Source organism: Ambystoma mexicanum, chromosome 1p (genome assembly GCF_040938575.1).
Source record: "Ambystoma mexicanum isolate Mex_15411 chromosome 1p, UKY_AmexF1_1, whole genome shotgun sequence".
NCBI classification, from domain to species: domain Eukaryota; kingdom Metazoa; phylum Chordata; class Amphibia; order Caudata; family Ambystomatidae; genus Ambystoma; species Ambystoma mexicanum.
The window spans coordinates 1,266,762,827-1,266,784,632 of NC_090921.1; the positions used below are offsets into that span (position 1 = coordinate 1,266,762,827).

General features: G+C 46.7%; 1 protein-coding gene across 1 annotated transcript in view; it reads left to right on the forward strand.

Annotated features, from left to right (window-relative positions):
• The window catches only part of CLEC11A (C-type lectin domain containing 11A), a 233,693-nt gene that overhangs the window by 117,186 nt on the left and 94,701 nt on the right, over positions 1-21,806 (forward strand). The window contains exons 2-3 of the mRNA XM_069605124.1: positions 11,906-12,251; positions 18,253-18,444. Of these exons, the coding sequence (XP_069461225.1) occupies positions 11,906-12,251; positions 18,253-18,444 (538 nt within the window). The remainder of the gene's footprint in view (positions 1-11,905; positions 12,252-18,252; positions 18,445-21,806) is intronic.

A 21,806-nucleotide genomic window follows, 5' to 3' on the forward strand; every position in this document is an offset into this window, starting at 1 on the left:
TTAAAAACACAATCCATGACCATCCTCTTCAACCAGTGGACACCTGACCCCCACAACCTCCACAAACCTTCTCCAAAACCCATTCCACATCATAATGCCTAAAGTTTTGAAAAAGACCGGAGATCGGCTGCGGCAGGAGCGCTTTTCTAGGGAGGAGTTAAATATGCTGGCTCAAACCCTACAAGAGCATGCCGATGTAGTCTTTTCAACGGAGATGACCAGACCAGCGCTGATGAGAAAGAAGGCCATATGGGCCATGGTAGCCCAGAGGGTCAGTGCAGTCGGCACAACTCCCCGCAATGCCAGACATTGCAGAAAAAGGTGGGACGATCTACGTCCCCGCGTCAGGAGTAAACTGGCGGCCAATAGGAATCTGGGCATGGCGACAGGCAGAGGAGCTGAGTCGCCCATCAAACTTCAGTCGTGGGAGGAGATATGTGCCGCAACCATAGGCACAGAGAGCATATAGGGGGTCGGAGATATGGAGAGAGGAGCCCCGACATCAGGCGACGCAGGTAGATGCCTTAAATCCAGCTATGCAAAACTCAACACAATGAAGTCCAGATGTTTGTGAAGTGCAATGATGCCTAACAGAGTCCACACAACACATTAGCACAAGACTGCCTACAGGCAGTGCTGACCTCTACCTTGTACACATGCATTATGCACACCCTTTCTGTAGCTACCCACATGCCTCCATGCTTCTACCACCTAAGAGGGAGACAACCTGTATGTCACTGCCTCCAATGTGCACCATCTAGTAATCAAAATGAATGCAGCCATCACAATTCCTGCTCAATGTTTGCAGACCCATCACTAACCCTTTCCCTCCTTTGGTCCACCACAGGCTCTCATTCGGACAGTGCCGATGAGGACACAGGCACTACACCTGCCAAGAAGCCCAGGCCCGAAGACCCAAAACACCGTCCCTCCACCTCTGGTGCCAAAAGCAAAACCCCACAGCAGCCAAAATCCCACAGCACATCACAGGCCGCGGCACTGATGTGCAACAGGTCAAGCACTATGGCACCACCGACTACAAGCATCCGCCGAGTGGTGTCTACTGAAGGCACTGGGTCCGCAGGAAGCAGCACCATTGGTGAGACTGCCGCCAGCGCAGGTAGCTCAGACAATGATGAAGGGGATGTCGATGTGGTCATGGCTCCCCCCACTGGCCGCCTGCATTCCCCCGACCTGTCCCCGTGCATGCAGCATGACAATGGCATACAGGAGCAATCTCCTGAAAATTCCTGGCCGGCCACTCCATGCCCAGTGGCAGATGTGCAGTAGGGGAGCAGCACAATGGACACGCCAGAGCCATCATCAACAGGCCACAAAACCCAGGAGTCGATGCATGAAATCATCACGCGGCAACAACAGCTAAGCTCCCTCTTGACACAGCATGTCGAAGAATGCGCCAGCGCAAGGGGGGAAATGCGTGAATGTGCAGAAACTGTAAAGGCTGCCATAGAGTCCACCTCTAAGGACATTTGTGCTGAACTGGCCGTGGTGCGGCAGGTACTTTCTGAGCTTGTCCAGACAATGAGGGACATGCGTCCCTGTGAGCAGCCCAGTTCCTCCTCGGCTGCCAGTTCTACCCGAACAAGCCCCGTCCGCAGATCTGGCAGGAACCTGCGGCGTACAGACAGGGGTGCACCGGGTGCCGGGAGAGGGGGGTGCCAATAGAGGCGGCCACATGGACCGATCCACATGATGCACTTCAGCACAGACATCCACACCATGTTATGGGGAGTTGAGGGGGGAGGAGGGAGTGGGTGTGTTGAGGAGTTGAGGGGGGAGGAAGGAGTGGGTGTGTTGGGGAGTTGAGGGGGAAGGGGGAGTGGGTGTGTTGGGGTGTTGAGGAGGGAGGGGGGAGTGGGTGTGTTCACTTATATTTACTATTTCAATACACATTTTGGTTATGCACGAATCACTTGTGTGGACATTCCTCATTGCATACGCGTGTTTGATTGGTGAACAGTGTCTAGTGTGCATGTCCCAGACACAACCAGTGCCCCAAGTGCCATCTCCATGTGACACCCCCATACTTGTGTGCTAGTAGATTATTTTGATCAGAGTCTGACGCATGTCACGTCCCTCCTGTGAATCGCGTACTTCCTGGGGTGCTGTACCATCCCCACCCTCCTCATCTTTTTCGTCAGGTGGTTGCTGTTCTGCGTCAGGGGGCAGGGGCACATTCCGTCTGATGCACATATTGTTTAGCATCACACATGCCATGACAATCTTTGCCACCTTCTCATGGCGGTACAGGAGTGACCCACCAGACCTGCTGAGGCTGCGAAACCGTGCATTCCAGAGGGCAAATGTCTGCTCAAACACCACACGGGTTCGTGTATGGCCACGATTATAGTCCTCCTCTAGTCTGTTCTGTGGGTTCCGGACTGGGGTACAGAGACACTGCTTCAAAGGATAGCCTGCATCACCTGCATGTGGGCAACAATGATGTGTAAGTTAACTCATCATGTTTAACCTTATTGAGTGATACCATGGCATGCATTTGTTTCTTCATCTCAATCCCATTTCCATGCATGGATGGAGTCACACGATGTGAGTGCTATGTGTGTATTCCTCATATGGACTGTTTTGCTTGCCATCGACTAGTGTGCGCTGGGGGGTCCAGTTACTTGTGAGTGCACATGCACTGTGTTAGTCCACGATGGTTATTTCTGTGATGTTGCAGATGTCCACTGATTTGTATGCTTTCATCCTGGCAATGGTGATGTCAGCCTCATGATGCTATCACTACGCACAAAAAATGGTGTCATGCAATGTAGTTGGACATCTGTGTCAGTGTACTGGTGTATTGATGTATTTGACCCTCATGTGTCTCCTGTATGCGCAGTGATGGGGGACTGGCCTTTCAGTTCATGGTGTTTTGTGGTGTGTATTGGCTATAGTCATTGCTTGTAGCTGCATTTTGTTGAGGGAGATGCGGTCTGATTTCGTACAGTGCACATGCAGATGTCTGTGGGATGGTTGGTACACCGCTTCATTCGCATGGTAGGGCTGCTTACATCTTGCATTATGTGGTCAGGTGTCAAGTCCAGACTGGGCTGCTTTTGGGGTATGAGCTTGCTCCATTTACTCTAGCACTCGCAGCTAGGTGAAGTATGCATGTATGCCTCAATCACCTACCCACATCACATTTCCATGAGCCTAATATGCGACTCACCGAGTAGCCAGGATCTCTGCCCTGCATGTCGCTCCATGTAGCGTTGAATCGTGAAGTTCCACAGGACCATTGAATCATGGGTTGATCTGGGGTATTGGGCACAACATTGTGTGATGATGTAGTTCGAGTCACATACCATTTGCTCGTTGATTGAGTGGTATAGCTTACGGTTGCGGTAAGCTACCTCCATGGCATGTGGAACCACAAATTCAACATGGGTGCAGTCAATGGCGCCAATGCAACCAGGTATGCCGGCCAGTGAATGGAAACCAACTTTGGTGTTTGAGATCTCCTGGGCAGAGCGTGGTAAGGAAATGTGTTTGTCTGTGTGCTTGAGGAGGGAATCAGGCACTTGGTTCAGCGTAAGTGAGGGTAATGGTTGTGAAATGCCATGCAGTTGCTCAACTGTGTGTTGGTAGGTGCCTGTGGCCAGGAAGTGGAGCACAGACACTACCTTCAGTAAGGGTGGGATGGCGGTGCGTGTTTCAATGAGGCTAACTATGTCGTCATGTATCATTTCCACAATGGTGGTGATGGTGTCCCGGTCCAGAAGGGACAGGGTGTGGATCTGGTCAGCGGTAAGGTTGAATGGACTGGCACAGATGCGTGGAATTGGGGGGTGCCTGCGTGGTGGCACTGGCTGTGCTGGTGGGGCATGCTGGCCCTACCTTGCCCTCCTTCTCCTCCTGCGTCTCCTCTGTGCTGCCTGTTGTTGTACTTCTTGTAGTTGTTGTTGTGGCACTTCCACTGCAATCAGGTCCTGCAGCCCCAGCATTGCTAGTGGTGTTGGAATCATTGTGGAGGGTAACTGTGTGTGAGAAGGGGTGGGGTGTGCTCCTTTTGTGCTTGCCCAGTCTGTATTGACTCCACCTGTGCTGATTGTGTGCACCTGTGGCAGTTGGGAACACTGCACATGGCCGTTTACGGTTGGTCCGCGATGGCAGTATTTGCACCATGGCGGTAAGGTACTTTACGGCCTTCACAAGGGCGTTATTTCCATGTCCGCGTGACTCGCGATGTTCACACCTTAGCCCCATGGCGGTATTTCCGGCATAGGAGACGCGTGCCCGTGCACTTGGCGCTTTTAACGGCACTGTTGATAACGGTGTCGTTATTAGCGCTATCTCGGGTCATAATCGGCCCTAGTAGTAAGCGATGCCAGTAATCCTTTACCGGCATCGTTTTTCACTTACCGCCAGGGTCGGAATGAGGCCCACTGTCATTGTGAAAGAGGCATTGGCTGTGCGTTGGGTGCCTAAACATTTTAGAAATTTTTTTTGTGGGGCATTCCGTAGGTGATCAAGACCAATCACAAGTCTTTGATTTATGTTTTGACGACAAAGGGGTTGGGGTCAGTGTCTCCCAGGATTGCCAAGTGGATGGTCCATCTGCAGGAGTACAATTTTGTGGTGGTGTATTTTCCAGGAGTGAAGAAGGTAGTGGCAGACAGTCTGTCGAGATTGCCGTCCCTGTCTTGTGACAAAGGTGATGAATGTGAGAGCATCAGTGGGACACAGGAAGCATGCGTGATTCCTGCACTAGAAAAGAGTGAATGGGAAAAGGAAAGTGAAAAGGATACAGAGGTTTGCTTTCTGGTTGGGGGGGACAGAGAAACTACTGGTCTGGGCAAATGTTAGTTGCAAGTTCTGGATGAGTTGGCGGAAGGCCCATGGCGGGTGACTAGAGGAGACAGGTTGATACCGCCTTTGAGTTTGAGGACAAGACTGGTGGAATTGGTGCATGAGGGCCATTTAGGTACATCTTTGATGAAGAAGAGGTTATGAGAGTCATATTGGTGGCCCGGTATGTACGAGGATTTGGAATTTTTTGGTTAAGGATTGTGCTGCTTGTGCCAAGTGGCAAGAGTAAGATTATTAACAGCCAACCCGTGTTTCCGGTCGAGGTCCTGGGTGAGGTGTGGTCGAAGTTGGCCTTAGACATCATGGGCACCCTGGATGTGTTAGGAAATGATTTGAGGTTCATTGTGGTCTTTGTGGATTACACTTCGAGATGGGTAGAGGCAGTCACTATGGAGTCTGTGACAACAGATAAAGTCATTAAGATTTTAAGAAAGGTATTTAACATAAAAGGTTTGTCTTGTAGCATAATGACGGTTCATGGGGTACAATTTGTGCCGTACAGCATGACCGAGTTTACACACGAATTCGGTATTAGACATGACAGGACAGCTTTATACAATCCTTCGGCAAACAGTTTGGTGGAAAGAATGAACAGGTTTGTCAAGGGGCAATCCAATTGGCTATTGTGAGTGGGTTGAGTTAACAGAGTGTTGTTTCGGAAGCTTCAAAAGCATACATAACATATAAAAGTATCAATACAACAACAGTTTCTTGAAATGAATAAATAGATGAATATATGTAAAGGGTAAATAGCCTGTGCATATGGAAGATCCGCATATTTCACTCTGCATTCCTATTAAAAAGGCTCTAAAGTCCACAGGTGGCAATGCTAACACCGACATAAGTACTTGGCTAGGCCATGCAATAGTTAATTACAAATGATCAGATATAATTAGCAAGGGGGTGACTCTGTTAGTACTTTTTTCTTCTGAGGCCTATTTTTCTTATCCTCCTTGCGCTGCGCAGAACTTGAACTAGCAACCATAGAGCACCACCGGAATTAGCCCCTACTAAGTAGATAAATGCCTTATCCCAATTAACCCTTGGGCCAGCATATTTTACACAGAAAAAAAAGAATGTGAAAAACTGATTGTGGGATATTAGGAGAGAACGGACAAAATGGAGTCTTGGCTGGTGTGCTGTCAACAGCGAGATTGTGGTCCTTACAACGACCTCTTCTATCGTTATTAATATTATTTTATGCACCATTAGATATCAGGCAGTTACATCTGGCCTTGGTTATTAAACATCTGTCTGATAAATGGGGGCTAAAGGTGAAATATGACTGCAGACCCGCTGCATTGGCGATTGCCGTGATAGCTCCATTAGGAGGCTTTTGCATATTATGTCCTCCCTTTAATTCCTCTCTTTGGTTATGCCAACACGTGTTTCGACCTCCACAGGTCTTTCTCAAGGCAAAACTCTGCTCCAAACAAGTGATGTAAAACCATTTGAATTTACATTAATCAACAGCACATGTGAAGACAATGAAAACAGGAAAAAACTTGAACAGACTTAAACACACTGAGTATCTAAAAAATCAATATTGCACGCTGTCTGCACCCATGCAGTCGGTTCACGTGTGCCACCAACTGGAGCCCAGTGCCTCCAACTACAGTGCCTCTCACCACACCCGCTGGGTCAAAAATCTAAGAGCAAACTGAGTACATTTTAAATGGGTGTGCAGTTATCCCCAGTCCCTTAAGTAAGGATGAAGTAACATGTCCCAATGAATGCCATGCAGTATCAACTATATAACAGCTTGAAAATTAACCAGTACGTTGTCTCTCTGATAGATATGAGCTTGTGAAAAATTGAAAATGAAGCAATAGCCGTGAATCTGGCTTCCTGTATTCCAAAGATTGCGACAATAATCAGTACAACCAATTCATTAGTCAAGGTGACTATTAACACGAAAACTCCTATTTGGACAGTGTTAGAAAAGGTCAGCGTTACTTGCGTAGCTTTATAGTTGATCAGTTCTGGAGATTCGTGATAGGTTCAAAAGGAGAGGCTATTGTATTCAAAGTATTGAGCAAGGCATGCAACGAGCAAGCAATATAGCACAAAAGGACATGCTTTCTGACCAAGAGACCCATAAGCCCATTAGTCATTCTGATGTACGTATGATCACCAAATATGTGCAAAATTCGGATATGTTATATGGACTTCTTGCTAAACACTGGCATTTACTTCAACTTGATCTGGATATACGGCCTTATATAGCGGACAAACCGAAGTTTATCTTCATGCGAAATCAGACACTCAAGGGACATTTGTGTCCTTCCTTCTTAGCTCCTTCAATTAATGCTGCAGATTCAACATCATGGTTACCTCCAAAACCGAAGGGTTTCTTTAAATGTGGCACATGCAATTTCTGTAAGTTTGTCATAAATTCTGATACCTTTTCTTGTCATAATGGTTTATCGATTCAAATTCGTGACTTCATGAACTGCAAGACTAAATATGTAGTGTATGCGATTCTCTGCATATGTGGGAAAGTATATGTAGGTTCTACAATTAGGGAATTGCGAATACGGGTTCGAGAACATTTTGCTAGTTTGACCAAAAATGATTCTAAATTGCCACTTTCAATGCACTGGCAAGAACACCATCAAATGGACAATGTTAGAGACATCAGGTTTATTGGTCTAATGCAAGCAAGATCGCACCCTAGAGGGGGTGACCGTCTTGCATTACTACGACAATTGGAAGCCCGTACTATATGCAGATTACGATGTACTACTTTGGGTCTTTATAGTGACACGGAACTACATGTCTTCCTTTAGGTGGGCAAGTGGATGTGGGACCCATCACTTAACCTGATGTACATGATGTAGGATGATATGTGTATTGATTATATACGTATGGAGGATGACATGTGTACTGATTATATATGTGTTACATGGCTGGAGCCTAGTGTACCAACGAGGTGCCGGCGCTACACCTGCGGGCCAAAATATATTGGAATTAGCCTTATGCTCCTTTGCATTCTTTTACATTTCACACACGTGCCACTGTTAGCTTATTTGACCCTGGCATTTATCGGATCACATTTTGCAACCAGGAATGAGTATCCTCGCATTAAGCATTTGGGTTTTTCAAATGCAAATTTGCTTTTTTGGGCACACTATAGTATGATCACTATCAGGATTTCATCAAAACGTTTATGTTTTTGAACACAAGAATTTTTGGGTGATGATATCTTAGCACGTGATCAGGGATGTGCTACAAAATACTTTTCAAGTATACATATGTTTCCCGCTAATTATACATTTAACTGGCACCATAAACTGCAATTTAGTACGTTCGGTTCTATTGATCTTGCATCACTGTACACGTGACTGCATCGGGTCACGTGAAGAGTGACCTGTCACGTGTTCACAACTTACATCATTGCAACTTTAACTTATGAATAGTGCTACTACAATGTATTTTCTATTATTTGTTCACACATAACAAGTGGCACTATGAGTCTTTTTCAGGAAAAGGTATATGACACACCACAGTGCGGCCACTATTAATATTCCTTCAAAACGTTCGGGTTTTTGAACACAAGATTTTTCGGATGATGTTAATCGAGCACGCGATCAGGGACGTGCCACTAAATATATATTTTTTTCAAGTAAATATATGTTTCTTGTTAATTGCACACCCAATTGGCACAATGCATGGAATTAAGAACGTTCGGCTTTATTGACATTGGAACACTTATCACGTGACTGCATTGGGTCACGTGATGAGTTACGTGTCACGTGTTTGCAAGGTGCTTTTCTTTTATGTTGAGTTCGCGACGACCGCGGTTTGATTCGTTTATGTTTGGACATATGTGCGCAGACGGCAGTATATTAGTGTAAGCATATTTCTGTTTTGTACTCCCCGCGCAGCATACTGAGGTATGGCTTTGGCATTCCGTTTTTGTTAATATGCATGGTTTCGCCCATTAGGTGTTGCCAGTAAGGGCTGGCTGCATATCGATGCTACAGATCTTTAAGAGTTCTCCAGAACTGATCAACTATAAAGCTACGCAGGTAACGCTGACCTTTTGTAACACTGTCCAAATAGGAGTTTTTGTGTTAATAGTCACCTTGACTAATGAATTGGTTGTACTGATTATTGTCTCAATCTTTGGAATACAGGACGCCAGATTCACGGCTATTGCTACATTTGCAATTTTTCACAAGCTCAAATCTATCAGAGAGACAACGTACTGGGTAATTTTCAAGCTGTTATATAGTTGATACTGCATGACATTCATTGGGACATGGTACTTCATCCTTACTTAGGGGACTGGGGATAACTGCAAACCCATTTAAAGCATACTCAGTTTGCTCTTAGTTTTTTGACCCAGTGGGTGTGGTGAGAGGCACTGTAGTTGGAGGCACTGGGCTCCAGTTGGTGGCACACATGACCCGACTGCATGGGTGCACATAGACAACGTGCAATATTGATTTTTTAGATACTCAGTGTGTTTACGTCTGTTCAGGATTTTTTCCTGTTTTCATTTTCTTTACATGTGCTGTTGATGACATGCTCCTGTGTATATTACATGCTAATATGATCTGGTAATGTATACCTTACTGCATGGTTTTATGTTTCTCCTGTATTCTATGTCACTGTCCAAATGGTGGGTTATTTGTTATATGTATTGTGGTGAAACATATGTAAATTCAAATGGTTTTACATCACTTGTTTGGAGAAGAGTTTTGCCTTGAGAAAGACCTGTGGAGGTCGAAACACGTGTTGGCATACAATTCTGTTATCTGAATACGGAAAATGAACATAATTAAATAATGCAAAAATGTATTTGAGTCTCCGTCGAAAAGCATATTTATACATGGACTGGCAGCAATGGCGACATTTCAAATTGCACATGCACAATTTGTGTGAGCTGGCAGCGCATCCAATGGTGGAACATTTACTGTCTTTTTTCAATGTGGAGTAGGTTAGAGGTGCCTACTTGTTCTGTGTGGGTGCAGCAGCTAGTTGAGTTTAATTCAAGAGTGGGTTTTGATGAGACAGATTAGCTCACGCGCTTTCAATTACCTGGCATACCTCAGCTATACTGTTCTTTATTTATAGAATATGACATTTCCTGTCCTGTGATTTTGATTTTTTCCACATAGTGAAACCAGGGAATGTTTGCTCTGTATGTAGTCTGGCATTCACGATTCAGTAACAGATTCGATAACTATGCTTATTTATTCATAATGGCGCTTAAAAAGAGTGAGAGTGCCAAGCCAGGCTCGAATTCAATATGTCCTGTTACCAGTCCCTGTGGATTGTAAATGTTGGTGCAGAATTGGGAAGGCCCTGTATTTATTTCCAGATTTTATTTTTAGTTACTCCTAATTTGTTTGCGCCATTGAAGCATTCAAAGACCCATGCCATATACTCCTACGCTATTTCGGCTTGGCCTTTGCCTTATAAGCCCTTATCATGCAGCTAAAAAGGTTGCGCTTTAAAATGTGTGGCAAATACAAAGATCCCACCTATTGCTTAGGCCACGCACATTACTTGTTTTTCTAGTTAGTTATTTCTAGTCAAGCAAGGCGTGAAACCAATTCCCGGGTAATAAAAAAAGGGGCATTCTCAATTTGTTTATTTCCCACATAAAATGTTCGTGATCGAAATTTATTCTATGTCCCAAAATTAAGTGTGCTGGATTTGGAGGCATTTACTGTCAAACCTAAATTATTCATATGTGACATATGCATTTATGAATGTTCACAAGGAGTTCTGGGTCTTCGCAAGAAGGGCCACTGTCATCAGCAAAGGACAACGCTGGTACTCCATCACACAGGAAACATCTGTCACAAGGGGGCAAAGATATTGATAAAGGGATTTGGTAATAAATTAAATAATCGGGGGGCTACCACACAACCCTGACGACCCCCCTCTTTAGCGGTATCGATGCGGTCCCCTTGCCACCACAGCAAAACCATACTGCTGCCATGTTGCTTTAATGGACTGCCTCTATTACCTTTAACAGCTCTCTGAATCGCCATAGCAGGCAGTGTAGGCCAGAGCTTAGAACAGTCATGAGTCAAAAGTTCCTGCTAAACACATGAAAGCAGCCTCCATATTTTATTCTTTCACAAAACATGATAGTGATGCTATAAGATAGAGATTCAAAGCCTGTTGCTCAATACCAATGATATCTCTAAAGTCCAGTTGGGTTGGAGAAAGTACATTATTTCCCTCGACCCAGAGCGGTAGGCATTACAAGACTATTTTCCAAAAGATTTTAAAAGTATTGTCTAGCTTGCAAAATCTACTAGTACACTCACATTGGCGAGGAGATTTTATGAAGCGCAAGTGCCATTGCATGGTACCCTGCCTTGCTGGTGGATATGGGAATGCTTGAAACTTTTGACATTTATTCCAAGCAATCTTTGCAGTAAATGTCAAATAAATGTTTCATTGTGCATGGTTGGCCTTTGGGTGGCAGCATTGCACCAAATATGAATTGTGCTTATGGTGACATTCACCATTTTACAGAAAGCATTGCTAAATATTTTGTCACCGTGGGGCGAGTGCACTTCTTTTACGAACTTGCCTTGCGGGTCTAGTGGGATTTTTAAGAATTGGCGAGGCCTGAATGAGATGGGTCTATAACTGCCTGGGCAAGATGTGTCCCCCTGTTTACAGCAAAGCATTAAAGGTTTGCATTAGAACAGCCGCCCAAATGACTGAATAAGTCATAAACCAACTACCACATTTGTTTTGAAGGAAGCGTGCTGAATATGCTTGCATCGCCGCCTGATTGGGTAAGGCACAAACAATGGCTATTACACTTGAATTTAATAGGAGGCCTCAAGTGCATGCTTTGCTTATAACAGGATGGGGTGATTGTGGAGCACACCTTCCTCTGCTTAAAGACCTGAGAATTCCTTCCCTGCAGTGTGTAATGTTTTCTATGGCAAATTACTGGGCACATAGAATGTTGGTGGTGAGGGTGGATCTGGCAGCTTACCGCCGGGGAAGTGATATAAGCTGGGTCTACCTATTGGCATATCTTCTGAATATACGTAATGCTCATTACAGGTTTTTTCATGTCTCTTGTCCACAGATTCTGCAAGAAGACTTACAGAAAGCAGATCCCACAGGTGAAAGTCCCCTAGCCATGCCAGATCCTGAGGAGAAGACGGCCAACAGCACAGATACAAAAGGAGGGGCAGATCAAGAGACAACAGTGGAGGTGCTGGTGAAGGCCAAGGAAGAGGAGGTGGCGCAGGAGGAAGAAAAGGAAGAGGAGGTGCTAAAGGAACAAGACGAAGAAAACGGTTCAAAAGAGGAGGAGCGTGAGGTGGAGGAAGAGGAGAACGAGCAGGAGAATGAAGAATCACTAGAAGAGGTTTCCCCAACCACAGCCGAGGGCACAACCTCAGCAGTGGAGGATAACTTCTCCTACATCTGTGAGTATCACAACCAGCTAACAGAGCCCTGCTGTCTTCAGCCATATCTACTCCATTACGTTAAGGCACTGGTGCTGACCAGCCTACGTGCTTCAGGGAGCTGTGGGTCAGTACGTGACCAGGTGTAGATAAGGCAGCAGACCCACTGTCTACTCGAGCTAGAGAGCCATAACCATCGTGTACCTCTTTCCATGCTTGCGTTTGGACATGCACGCCAAAACAAGTTCTAAAAAGGCTTCCTGTACATCAGATTCTCTGCTTGGTTATTATGTGAAAGGCGCTTTGAAGGCTGCTCCAACAAGTCACAAAGGTTTTTTTTTGGCTGTTCTAGAGGGCTTCTTGGGGATCAGCAGCAGCGTCATTTGTATAGAAGAAAAGGCAGATGAATCTGTGTGCTTCCTTAGCTATGCCCGAGTCTACTTATAACCATCTATTGTCTCTGTGAGGGACCCTCCGCCACTTACAGGCTCCTCACCAGGTGCCGGCGGGCCTCCCATCCCTCTTATCCCGCAGTCCCATGCATGTCTCATCTGCACGAGGTAGTACGGTGGGCTAACCCCGATGCAGCTCTTACCTCTGGTCTTGTGGAACCATTCCCTAGCTCCCCGGCACTGAAGCCACTTCAGTGACTGCTGGTGGAGAAATCTTGCGAACTGAAGTCACTCAGCCTAATCCGCAAAGATTGTGTACACCCCTCCTTCCACGCTTTTCCTTTGAAATTGACAATAATGTGATTTGCAGGCTCAAATGTGTAATATGTACATCAATTTCATGATAAAATAATGGGCCAAAAAAAAAGCCACCGTACGTTTCGGGCCTGACTGGCACTTCTTCAAGTCTCCATTTAAATTGTACAGTGTCCCGTAGTAGCCTTTGTTTATTGTCTGCTTGTCCCCTGTGGCAGCTACCCAAACAAATCCTTCCGAATATTCTGAATGCTAATGGAAACGCATTGACAGCGGCAGGTGTTGCACTTGGTCTTTCTGTGACCACTAGCAGAACGTCCCACTTCTCGCATCTCAAAATCAGCCCGCGCAGAACTCACCTGGGTCACCTCTACATCCAATTCCAACCGCCCCACAAAGCATTGTGCGGCCCTCTAGCACTCACTCCCTCAATTGATCCCTCCTCAAAACCTGCTGATGACTTTGCCATCATGAATGCAAACATGTATGGGGGAAAACCTGCCTGCCTATAATCCCATTCACCTTAAACCAGGTGGGCCGCAGTTTGCAAGACTGGCAAAGACACACTTTTTCCATCCAACTATTTGATTTCTTTATTTGAATATAGCAATGCCCACCCAAATGAATTAAATACCTAACTCCGAAATGATCCCGGTAACATGTTGGGGTTGAGGTTTTCCGGAAACTGAGAATAAGGCCATGGCAAAGGGAACAATCGTCAAATGAAAATAGAATTGGATTCTAACTGTGAAAAGTAGTTTTCCTGCCTCGACTTCCCATAACTTTCGCGAAGAACAAGCTACCTTGCCACGGGGGCCACACCTGGCATTGCCTCGTGCCAAGTCAAGGCGTTGGCATTAGCCCGCCCTGGGACGCCTTGGGAATGTCTAGGCCCGGGGCTTCTGGAATGCGCCTGACTGGACGCCCCTGAGAGAAGTGCGGGCACAGAAAGCCACACAAACCGCTGGAAACAACTCCCCTTTCTCTCCCGAGTCCGACCACCACAGCCATGGTATCCTCTTGGAGACGGTCCGCCCCTCGTGGGCCTCCCCCCCCAGCCTCCCCTCGCCACAGGATTTGCAGCATGGAAAGTTATCAGCTCTGATTTTCCAGCCCATGCTCTCATATTACTGGCGACACAAGGTAATTGTATCTCTGTCCCCAGCTTTATTGGTGTGAAATGCAGAAAAGCGAGGAGATTCATTTGTCACATCGGCGCGCGCTGCACGAGTCGCTTCCATTTAAATGAGAAAGCACACAGTGCAGAGGGCCACTTTAGCCTTCCATGCTGAGCTGGCACGGCGCCCCGCCAGAGTCTGCAATTACAGGGCCCAGCCTCAGCTGTCTTCTGTACTGAGGTGGGGCTGCAGCCCTGCCAGGCCCTGTGGCATACCACAGAATGCATGTCAGCCTAGCGGGTGGAATTTTGGGTGAGACGAGGGAGCCTTGTGCTAGGCTACTGGATTCCACATACGTGCCCGATAACAGTTTATTGGAAAATATTGCAAAGGGGAACATCTCGTAATATCCCCAGGAATAGGAGCAGTAGAAACTTCCCGAGTGCCAAGCCTGCAGCCCAGGAGGGGATCCTTGAATTTGTAGGCAATCTTTTGCAATTCCAAATATAAGTTGGAACCGAGCCTGCCAATCCAGGGGGGTTGTTAGCTCTGGAAAAGATCAGGGGCTAAGCTTCTATCCAGGGCTACAACCAAAAGACATGGGGTTATAGCCCCCTCAACCCCCACTATCCCCCTCAACCCCCACTCCCTAGCGTCGCCTCTGTGCCAAACCCTTTTATTTGAAGCCCTCTTCTCTCTGGAACCCCCTATGTTTCCCTTTTCCCCCTTGCAAGGCTCTTTGCAAGGCTCTCTGGTCTGTAAGGCTCCCCACCCTGGGCTCCTTTGTGCAGACGTGTTCTCAAAGCTCTGACTTGTAACTTGTGTCTTTTTCTGCTTCCATCTTGCCCGCCAGGGCTCTCTCCATTCCCATCCTTGCCTGCTTGCCTCCCTTCCCCATGGCCTCTTCATGTTTCCCCCAGACAGTCCACGTTTTCAAAATTCCGGGCCACCCTGCCGCGAAAGAGTTTTTCCCCCAAGTGACATTAATTACTGTCCTGCAAGATGCAATATTCATGTCATTTTCATCTTTTAGTGTACAACTTTGGGGTACTTTAAATCATTTAAGGGAGAGGTTAGTGACTTCATATTTTCACGGCAACTGATGTCACTATATACATTTTAGTCAGACATAAGGACAAAGTCATCAGGAAAATGTCTAACCAATCAGTGAAACGCTCATAAACCATGGAGACTTGGACTTCTCCCGTCTGTCGACCCCCGCCAAGTCCATCCAATTCTCCATTGCACTTACAATTTATTCTACTGCCACACCCTGATGATTCATTGATTTTGCCTGTATTTTAGACTTGCTAAATCTAGATGCACGTGCTAGCAGAGGGGAATCGGACGGGCCGCAGGAAAAACCGTGGGGCTTCTGTCAGGGAGGGTGATATTGGAGAATGGCTACAGGTATGGTTGATAGCTGTAAGGACGGATGTTAAGAAGCTGTTTTTCTTTAGCGCGCCGTTGCCACAAGTGGCCTCCCGGAGATCAACTAAAAAGACTACCGTCGCTTGCCATTTAAGAGAGTAGGTCATTTCTATGACCCAAATGGTTTACAAAGAGATAAGTCTCAAGTTTCTTTTTATGGACTGGGAAAGGCAAAACTGACTCAAGCGGAAATTAATTCCACAACTGAGGTGTCAAGTACCTAAATGATCTACCGCCACTTTGAATTCGGTGGTATTTTGGTTCGGAAGTAAGGAGTCCCAACGTAGAGTCCCATTGCGGTGTATGCTATAAAAACTTATTACAGATAAATTTTCAACCCAGTCTATAAAAAGGCTTTATGTAGCTGTATTTTGTGGGCATTGTGAGCAGTGAAATACAGAAACAGGCATGCCCCAATAGAGAACATTGAAATAGTTGGCTCCTGGCAGATGGGTTTCAATTCTCTGAGATGCCAAAAGCCTACTTGCACCACTGCTGTAACTTGGGGCCATGTGAATGTTGTATTGTCCTTTCTAACCCCAAGATTCCTTAGTGGTATTACTAGCGGGGGGCATTTGTCTAGTTCGGCTGGCCAAAGCGTTGGCTCCCATAAATTATTATGGAGACCTACCACCAGGATCTCAGGGTTACATTTGAGCAGTTTCTCATTCACTCATTCCTTCATATGTCAACTGCAAGAAGGCATGCAGGACTGGAAGGCAATGCTCTCGTTGCATCATGTGGTTTCACAATAAGCTGTGCATCACGACGCTGATTGCATTGCTCAATGCCATAGTTCCTAAACAGACTACCTACGGGTTCATTGCAAACCCTAAAAAAGAAACAGGAAAAGGGCAGAGCTCTGAGGAACCCCACAGGACACCAAAACCAACTCAGTTCTGAAGGTGGGGGCGAGTTGGAAGATGTGCACTCATGGAGAAAAGACAAATCCCTTTGTAGCACTGGGCCTTCTATGTAGTAAGATGTTATGGTCTACAGTGCTGTATGCCATGGACAAAACCAGGAGGACCAGCGTGATCATATTTCCAGCATCCACATGAGACAAAAAGTCATCCCACACTGAAATCAGAACTGATTCTGTCCCCCTGGGCTGGTCTAATACCAGCTTGGAAAGGGTCTAGCAGATTCAGACATTTCAATGAAGAGCTGTAATTGCAAAGTCATCACCTTTTTTTGGGAATCTTGCAAGGGTATGATAAGTTTGAAATAGGGCGATAGTTTGACAAACCACTAACATCTGCTCTTTATGGATGAGGTAAAGCCAGGGTCTCCAACCAGTAGATCGCGAGCCACTGGTAGCTCGCCTGAGGCTTCCCAGTAACTCTTTGCATCAGACACCAAGATGAGCAATGTGTGTGTGAAATCCCTGGGCCTCATCCCCTGCCCCCTCCCTCTCCTCTTCCTGCAAAGCAAACAGTCAAACGCTGTATGCACAGTGAGAGAAGGGGCTTCGTCTTGGCTTGAAGAGCTTGGGTCAGTGTCCCAACAAGGGTTAGATATCATTAACAAATGTTAATGGGAATTGTGTGTTGTGGCCATTGTCACCAAGAGGTGCAAATGATGGCTGTTTAGAAAGGGAAGGGGTGCATACATCTGCATGCTGTGTGAAACAAAGCTGGGGCTGTGATTGTTTCAGTCTCACTGTGTTTCTTTAGATTTATTTCAGTAAGCATTAATTTGCATGCTGGGAATTGTAGTCTTTCAATCAGAATGTGGAAAACAAAGTTGCAGGTGCAAACACTACGGCAAGGAGGGTATCTGCACTATCAGCCAATGTGGTAGCCTATCTCTACAAATCTGGCCTTTTCAGACAAACCTCCTGAAATCAAAACTTTGATCCCTCCTGACAGCATCAGAGTGCTGTTGCTGTTTCAAACTACAAACTGGGGCCTTGGTGGATAGTATGCAGTGTCAGCGTTCACATTGAATGTCCCGAGAATTGTTTCCCTACATTCTGATAGGCTTGACAATTTTTAGGAGACCGTTTCTAATAAAGGTCAATGAAATAAAGATGTTTCTGAAGTCACTAATATCACGGTAAATGCATATGTATTTTTGCTTTGATGTAAAGAGCAAAGAAAAGGTCCCAAGAAAAATTCTCTGTACATATTCTCATACTCCTGGACATCACCACCCCAGTAGCTCCTGCCTATTGGCCATTAACTACAAGTAGCTCTTGCCAATGTAAAGGTTGGAGATCCCTGAAAAAAAATCTGGCTGCAAGGGCAGATGTGGGGAGTCAGGCTTTCTGGATGGATGCATGGTATTGTGCTACCTGGATTGCTATGGAGCATCTGGGGGGCAGGGCCCAGGTGTAGTACTGGGCAATGAGAAAGAATAAGCTGAATCAAGCTGTCAGAACGGAGGCCGGGTATCTGGCTGCCTGGATGATTATTGTTTTACTCCCTGAATGGATAAATATGGGGTGTAGCGTGTTCTCATTGGATGAGGGGCATCGAACTGTCTGGACAGATGTGGATTGTGAGGCTGACAGGAGAGATGTGACACATTGTGATGTCAGGATGGATGTTGATGCAGTAATTTACATGATCTGTAATAGTTCCTGAGATTGCATAATGAAAATATAGGAGGGGGGAGTAGCTTGTCACTCGTAATGTTGCGATTATGCATTAGAATCGCGATTGCGGCGCAAGCTCCTCATAAATAAAAACATTTAGGGATTGACCTGTTGTTATAACCGTCTTTTAAATCCCTCCATGCATCTAATTCATTCTCTGTCTTTAGTCTCCAGGCTTAGCGCCATAGAGTCCGCCATCCATCGCCTCAACGTACAGTTCTATGGTATGGATGTCAAGATGTCCCAGTACTCGCAGAACTTTGCCAAGCTTCGAAGCAAGCTTGATGACACCCAGGACACACTAACCAGCGTCTCCGAGATGAACCTGCGAAACCAGAGACACATTGGACAGATCGAAGGTAAGAGATATAAGAACTATGGGGGCACCAGCAAGTTATCCACCCTAACTGTGTGGACGATCCACAGGCTAAAGAAACACCAAGGGTCTAGATTCTGCCAGCCTATCATGTGCTACAAGTAAACCATTAGACCCCACACCAAGATACTCATTCAACATGCAAATTGCTTCAATGCATGTGCTGTTGGCTCATGTCCATGATCAGATCAAATGGCGTAGGGGGCGGGCTGGAGCTTAGACCTGACATGGTTTGTGGCAATGCGGCTGCGATGGAAACACTTATTCTTCTGGAAACCCAACTTTCCATTCCAATTTAGGGATGAGATGCCACATTTGTGCCCAGAGTTTCATGTGGATTTTGCAGCCACTGTCGCTGAGAGGTCTGAGGTTGCATTCTGTAAATTGATAGGCACGCCCTCAAGGGCATTGAGGGAAGGGGTTGACATGGGCTTCCTATGTTATTGTTTGAGCAGCAGAAGCTCTCCTTTGCTTGGGACTGTGCAGTCTGGCCCGCAACTGGGCCGAACCTCCTGGAAAGACATAACTACCACAGTATGTGATGGTAATCGGCCTAGGGTCCTGCAGAACTCCTGACCAGTGGCTCAGGAAACTTGCCAAAAAGCTGGTATACTATTTATGCAAACCATTGGAGCACATGTAGAGATACAACCCTACCTAGGTAGAAGGTGTGTATCAACTAGTATAAATGCAGTATTTGGCCGAATATCAAATAGTGTCAACTGTTCAGCCGAAGCCGAATATGAAGCCAAATAGTTTATAAGAAAATAAAGTGAGCCCTAAATCTGATATTAAATAATTGAGGTTTGTGTTTCTTGCATTCCCATCAGCAGGTGCATTGACCCAATTAGCTATGGCACAACATATGACATATAACCCAAATGAAAACTGACAATGATGGATGGAAGGTTTTGAATAAATCATAACCACTGCTATGTCTGTGGGTAACCCTACACTCACTGTTTTTCAGCATCTAATCCAGTGTAAATAATATGCTTTAGGAATACACGATTGCCATGCCTTTCTTTCTCCAACTTGTAGACAAACCTTTACGTATTTTGCAGTTCATTTTGATATAGCTTATTTTTGTCCTCTGTAAAACGCATTTTATGTAAGGGTTTCAGGGCTATACAAACATTGACAGCCTGTTGCTTCTGAAAAGGCAGAAGGGCCGGGGCAGCGTCAGCCACGTGGCAATTAATTGGTATCTGGCTGTCCCTTTCCCAGCCCAACTGGCCTGTTGGAAATCCTCCCCTTTTCACTTAGGCCCAGCAGCCAAGCATTTTCGCTATATGTTGCCTAACTGGGAAAGTGAGACAACAAGCTGGACGGCGGATTTATGTATTTGTTATTCTGAATGCTTAGTGGTTCCCTGCTGGGTCAGTCTATGGGGCGACGAGGTGTGAAAGGATCAAGCTGTGCTGCCTGCCTGCCTGCAGACATGTCACCCCTACTCCCAGCAGGCCAGTTTAACTACACGGAAAAAGCTCCACGTGGTCTGTTAAATGGTATAAGGGAATGAACATTGGAGTAAAATGAGAAACATCCGAGTAGGCTGAGAATGGATTTATTTGGCGATTTGTAACGCACTGCTTGCATACAGGATGCTTCGGAGCTCTGTTGTTGAATGAGGGAAGAGGGGTAGGGAAGGTGACAAGGAGGTCACAACAGTGCAACCATGCTTGCAGGTGGGGGTAGACCAGTGGTAGAGGCATGGGATATCCAGATGTTCTGATTGTCAGTGCCACCCTGTCTGGGGGAACACTTTGCAGAAGAGCAGGCACTTAAGGACTCTTCTGAATTTCAGGTGCTTGGTCCACTGGGAAGGTCTTCCAGAAGTCGCCCCCTGTGATAGCCAATCATTCTTCCAGAGAGTTTGTTGTGTACGCATGCAGGGTTAGCCTGTTTGCTGAGCTATAGGGGAGGGCTCTGGCCTTTGTTGTGATACTGCCCCTTTAAGGGCTGTGCGGTGGAGTGACATTGCATCCGCCGCGTGCAGTATAAATAAAGGGGGCGTTACCGGCCGCACAGAGCGACTGGGGATCCCGAACCGAGCGGACGTGTCCGAGTGCAGTCTGTGGCGGGAGGGGGCTCACGAACACCCGCGGGGGTGCGGGAACCACCACAACAGTGGCGACAAAGCAGGATTGCATCCCGGGCCGGTCGGTAACATCAGCGGTGAATTTATTTTTCTTTTATAACATCTTCACCGTCTGATAATGCCGAAGGGGAGGATGCAAACCATGCGGTCGGTGGCCATTTTGTGAACCGGGCCTAGGAAAGTCGCAGCTTCATTTCTGAAGTACTGTGGGCCCTCCAGGGCCAATTTTTGGAACGCTTAGCAGCTGAAGGCTGTTTCTACCACATGATGTGGTTTTGATGAGGATTCTTTAATATTTTCATCGTGTTTTCACCGAGTGTAAGGTGGATCCAGGGGATGCCTGCTAGGCTAGTGGTGTAAGCTCTGGACCCACCTGGCTCCATTTATGGGACTCTCACCCACATGGGTGTGCAACTAACACTGAATTTGGTGCTGATTCCTCCTGGTGATGGATTGGACATTGTCTCGGGATCAGCTGGTCAAGGGGATGGTGATGCACATCTAGCCTGCAAGGGAGGTGGCATGAGTTGCGGCCGTTGTGTGCCATTACAAGGGTGCTCGTGTGCTCAATGCCATGAATGGTGACGGACAAGCGGCGCCTCAACAGCAAGTGGGCCAACAACAACCTCCTGCACAAGGTCAGCCTCAGGCGCAAGCCCCCGTATTACCAGGCCAACCTCCAGCGCAGCCGCCTGTAGTGGCTGTTCAACCTCCAGCGCAACCCCCTGCATTGCCTGCTCTACCTCAAGCGCAGCCTCCTGTGCCACTAGTTGAACCTCCAGCGCAGCCCCCTGCAATGGCTGCACAACAACCACCTGGGAAAAGACCTCCAGGTGCTCTCCCACCAATGCCTGAGTTTGATATCTGAGGTACACCTTCGAGCCTGGGGCCACGCTGGCAGGTGTGGATGGACAGACTTGAAATGTATTTAAGGGCCACGATGGAGACAAATGATGACAGCAAGTTGGCCACCGTGCTGTACTGCGCTGGGCCAGCGGTGCACAAGGTATTTTTGTCTCTTCAACCCCATGATGTCTCCTATGCGGCGGCTAAAGACGCTCTCCATGACTACTTTCTCCCCCTTGCAAACACGGACTATGAGAGGTTCCTCATGGGGGCAGCCTGCCAGAAAGATGATGAAACACTAGACACTTTCTATGGGAGATTGAGGAGGCTGGCTGTACCCTGCGCATGGGTTGACCCAGAGACTATGATCAGGAACCAACTAATCCAGGGGTGCACGT